Raw genomic sequence first — 5,166 nt, 5'->3', positions numbered from 1 at the left:
TCCATTACACTCTTTTCTTTATATAAATTTTACTTCTAAAGAGTTTTCTCACATAAAGTTTTTAATGAGGTAATGTTAACACATGGAAATTGTCATATTGTCTATTTTTCTCACAGAGATTTTTCAAAAATAATATATGACATATTGATCTTAGATCAAATTATTTTAGACTATGTCTTTAGAATTACCTAAAGGGTCTATGAACATTGGGAGTTATTTATATCATGGCGTTTCTCTTTATTTTTCCCACTGGGTTTTTAAGGAGTTTTACCTGGTATATCGATATACTTTGGTTTTTTCCCACAGGATTTTTCTAAAGCTTCAAGACTATGACTGATGAACAAGCAACAGTGCCTATACAAGATTAATTGATCAAGAGGGAGTGTTAGGATTAATTAGATTAATTAATTAATGATCAATTAGGATAATCACATCATTAGCAACTGCTAATGACATGACACCCCTTTAGAAGGTTACGTTGGACACAAGACACCCTTTGGGGAATAGGCACCCCTTTGGCCATGGCAACTGCCCTCTGGCTTGTATATATATGTTACACACTGTACAGATTAATCAATCCATTGAGTCACTTTTACTTTCGACATTCATTTACTTTCACAAATGGATCATGACTTCATATCACAATCCAACTTGATATCTTTATATACTGTATTATTTGCTCAAAATTCTATAAAACAAGAGTCCGGCTATTTTTAAATCGAACCTTACATTATCAAATTTTTTAGCCTCTTTACCACCTCTACTATAAAGTACTATACGACTACGACATGGCCTATGACGACCACACGTACGGAAGGAATTACAGTCTTATACCATAAAAAAACAAGCTTATATTATTATATATACCATATATAAATGATATATATAATATTGCACGGAAACCGTAATGGACGCTTGGATCTTTGTCTCTCAAAAAAAAAACAGAAATCGGTAGGATGCTATCCTGCGTGATAAAATCCTCGCGTGAATCTCGTGAACTCCTATCGTTTCCAGCCGGCCCTAGGAAGCTAAGCTTGCGCGCGCGCGCGTCTCTTTGCGCTCGATCTGCCATGCCGGCGTCGACGGCCATGCCGCCGCCGCCGTGCGACGAGGAGGTGCTCACGATGACCGTCGGCTCCTACTCGGAGGCCACGAAGCTGGCCAACGGCAGTTGCGTCAAGTCTGCCCCGGTCCACGTCGGCGGCCACTCCTGGCGCGTCGTCTTCTACCCCAACGCGGGAGGCTCGCCGGCACCACCGGGTTCATGTCCCTCTACCTCCTGATGGACGAAGATGATGGAGACGGGGCCGCCGCTGCCGCCGCCGGGGAGGACGTCCACGTGATGTTCAGTTTGATGATGCGCGACGTGGGAGGCGGGGCGCGGTGTCTCACGTCCGGCAAGGTCGCCGCCGCCTTCGGCCGGAAGGGGGACGCGTGCGGCTACGAGCGCTTCGTCTCGCGCGAGTACTTCGTGGAGTTTTTGAAGAACGGCGATCGCTTCGCGATCCGATGCGAATGCGACTCGTTGCCGGAGATGACCATGAACTCACTGAAAGAAGGAGCCGTGCTCGCCGAGGATCTCCTCATCGCCGCCGGCCGGTACAACCTGAAGGATCTCAAGTCACTGACGGAGAACAAGCTGTGCAGCCATGTCTCCGTGAGCACGGTCCTGCTGATGCTGGCAATAGCGGAGCAATACCAGTGCTGCAAGCTTAAGAAGATGTGCCTAGGGTTCATCGGTTCTAGAGCCAACGCGTGGGCGATCATGGCGACGAACGACATTGAGAATCTGGCAAGAAGCAGCCCCTCCGCCGTGAAGGATGTGATCATTGAGATTTTGAACACAAGGATGGCGAGGAGCAAGCGTCTCATCAAAGCTTTCATTTTTACTTGCTGTTTCCAGATGCTCCTTTTGGTGTTTATTTGGTATTCTTAAAAAACATTAGAGATGCAGATTCTTCTAGAGAAACACTACGGCAAGCTTAACACTGGCCTGTATTGACGAAGTTATTTTAGTTTCAGCATACATCGTAATCGTGTGGTACTTGGTCATTTTTCAATAAATGTTGTGAGCTTTATGTTTCCCTGTAGGAAAAAGTTTGGTTTAATATACACCCTTAAACTATCACAAAAGTCCAATTTTCAACCATCAACTATGAAATCGGATAACAGACACCATCCAACTGTTGAAACCAGACAAATTTAGCCCCTTATTATAGGTGGTTTTCTATTTTATGAGAAATAAAAAAATTCAAATTTCAACTAAGAATTCATAAGTAATTCTTTTTAAGTTAAAAAATCATGAAATAAGGATCAATTTTTTTCTAAATATGTAACTATCTATTGGCACAATACTTGTAAGTTATTTGGATCTAATTCTTTTATGTTCATAATATTTGGATGTTTGTGGTTATGCCTATTTTTTAATAACAAAGATTCAAATAGAGCAATAATAGATATATTCATATTTTTAGAAAATTTTTAGTACTAACTTCATATTTTTCTAATTTAAAATGAATTAGTTTTGATTTTTTTTAGATCTAACTAGAATTTTTTTAATTTTTTAAAAAATATAAAACTACCTTCGAAACCACCCTAAGAGCCAATTTGTCCGGTTTCAATAGTTGAATGGCCTCTGTTGTCCGATTTTATAGTTGAAAGGTTTAAAATAGACTTTTACGATAGTTGGAGGCCATAAATCAGACTTTTTTCTTTCCTATATGAGCATCTTTTTGCGCATTTGGAGCATCACATTCACCTTAATTATGTGCTTTCTGCGATTTTGAAGAGGAGCATCCACTGGGCACCTGTACTGGAGCAGCTGTGCCATGGACGATAGTGGTGTTCTTCCGGAGTTCCAATGACCACTACCGGAAACTGCCTCTTTGCCGAGTGCCAAGTGGTTCGCCGAGTGCCAGAACACGGACACTCGGCAAAGAGGACGTTTGCTGAGTGCCGACGGCGCAGCACTCGGCAAATACACGGCACACGGTGACCATAGAGGGCCTCCAGGAAACCCTCTTTGCCAAGTGCTAAAGCCCAAGCACTCGGCAAAGATTTGAAGTTTGCCGAGTGTTAGAAGCTAGGCACTCGGCAAACATTCAAACTTTGCCGAGTGCCAGAAGCCCGGTACTCGGCAAAGTTTCGAATCTTTGCCGAGTGCCGTACCGTTAGGCACTTGGCAAAGTCGTGGTTTGGCTCTCGGCAAAATCTTTGCCGAGTGCTCGAAAAAAAACACTCGGCAAAGTCCGTTTTGCCGTCACAGGGTTTGCCGAGTGGGCTTTGCCGAGTGTTACTGTAACACCCCGGTGTTAATTTTATGCTTAACTCGCTAATCATGGGTCTAAGCTTGTCATTAGCGCTAATTAAGTTTGCATAGTGTATTCTACCTTAGCTAGTTTTGATCACGTTTTTCTCCCTAATTCAAGACTCAAATCAAGTTGTGCCCAATATCAAAGTTGTAGACTTTTTCTTCCTCTACAACTTTTATTTTGGCCAAAATTCAAGTTTCAATGTGAAGTTTTGAGTTTTGGACGGTCAAAATCGAGCTGAGTTTCGTTGAACCATTTTTTTTCTTCCCCCTGTGTTTCACCTGCTCCCTTCCGCCACCCATGGTCATGCGATGTGCGGCAAGTGCCTGCTCGCCGCCGTCCCCACGCATCATCGCGTCTGCGACTCAACGCATCGCGCCGGCGAACCTCGGCCTCCGTTGGGCCCTATCCTTATCCGAGCGCGAGCCCTAACTGTTCTTTCCCCATCTCCTTAGTCCTTCTCGAGCTCGGGCGGAGCCGAGCCGAGCAGAGCCGCCGCTGGCGTCGCTCCGGCCACCCCTCACCATCCCGCCCCGATTCGGCGCGCCCCAAGCCTCCTAGCCTTGCCCCGCAGCTTCGCCAATCCTCTCCTAACCCATTTGAGCCATTTCCCGGCCAAATTGGACCCCGCCACCACCGGTCGCCCTGCCCCTCCGCCGGACCGCCGCCACGCACGCCGAGCTCCTCCCCACAGACCTCCTCCGCTCGATTCAAGCCCCAGGTGAGCTCCACCGAGTCGCCTTCATTCTCTACGGCCCCTCCTCGAGGCCGGCCAACCTCTTCCTCTGCCGGAATCGGCTCCCCTGTGCCGCCCACAATTGGAGCCTCACCGAAGCTCCGCCCCCACCGTCGATCCCCTCCTTCCGGTTTTCCTCCGCCCAAATCGAGCACCCGGTGAGCAGCACCGCACCACCCTCGACCTCTCCAGCCCCTCCCCTGGCCGTTTTGCTTGCCGTGCCGCCGGGAACGCGGCCTCGCCGCCGCGGCCGGAGCTGCCATGGCTGCCGAGCCCAAGCTCGCGTGGCCGTGCCCCCTTGCTTCCTTTCTGCACCCCGGAACCCGAGCCCATGACCTGCGCTAGCACCTGCAGTCCCATGCCCCTTGCTGCGTCCTCACCGGCAGTGGCAAGCGCGCTGCCGCCGCCCAGCCGCTAGCACCGCCATGCGCCCTCTCCGATCGCCGCAGCACAAGATGCTCCAGCACGATGGCTCGGTGGCTCCTCGCCTCCTCCATGTGCTGGTGCTCCTCTCCAGCACGGCAGCATATCCATATGCAGTCAGCAGCAGCAGGTCTATTCCAATCCGCTCTCTGTGTTATTGCGACCGGTGGAAGGAGAAGAACAGTACAAGCTAGATAAGTAGTGATGCGTGTTAGTGGTACTAGTATGTTTCAGATCTAGTGCAATTTATATCTTTAGTTGTACTGCCCCAATTGCTATGAAATTTTTGTGGTAGGTTATTCATATGATGTTTGAGCTGTGGTAAAAATTTCAAATTCATTGATTGCAGTATGACCAAGTTATTCATTTAACTTGTTGATGCGTTGTAGATAGCTTATAAATAATAGAATATGTAAAAATACAAAATATCTTTCTACTGCCCCTGTATAATGCTTTTATGTCTTATAAACACTTAATTGTCAATATGTTTACAGAAAATAGTGATCTATAGATTTATCTAGCTCTCACATGCTTAATTGCAATTAAAAACTTGTTTTGGTTGCAATAATTAAGTTATAAAATCTGAAAATGTAATCTTTGTAAAATAGCCATGTTTTGATAACATCTACCACACATAAAAATCTTAGCTCCAGGCTGTGTGTTTGCAACACCATTTATAATTAATATATATAGGTT

The 5,166-nt window shown here is 46.2% G+C and overlaps 1 protein-coding gene across 1 annotated transcript; it reads left to right on the top strand.

The window, feature by feature from the left end:
* Positions 1 to 1,282: 1,282 nt before the first annotated feature.
* On the top strand, positions 1,283 to 2,002 carry LOC120659116 (BTB/POZ and MATH domain-containing protein 1-like). The gene is made up of 2 exons (XM_039937172.1): positions 1,283 to 1,865; positions 1,947 to 2,002. Exons 1-2 carry the CDS (start codon positions 1,283 to 1,285, stop codon positions 2,000 to 2,002), a joined length of 639 nt encoding a protein of 212 aa, XP_039793106.1.
* The last annotated feature ends 3,164 nt before the right edge of the window (positions 2,003 to 5,166 follow it).

Source organism: Panicum virgatum, chromosome 2N (assembly GCF_016808335.1).
Source record: "Panicum virgatum strain AP13 chromosome 2N, P.virgatum_v5, whole genome shotgun sequence".
Taxonomy (NCBI): Eukaryota; Viridiplantae; Streptophyta; class Magnoliopsida; order Poales; family Poaceae; genus Panicum; species Panicum virgatum.
Note: the sequence above shows the minus strand (reverse complement) of the source record. Positions and strands in the feature narration are given on the sequence as shown.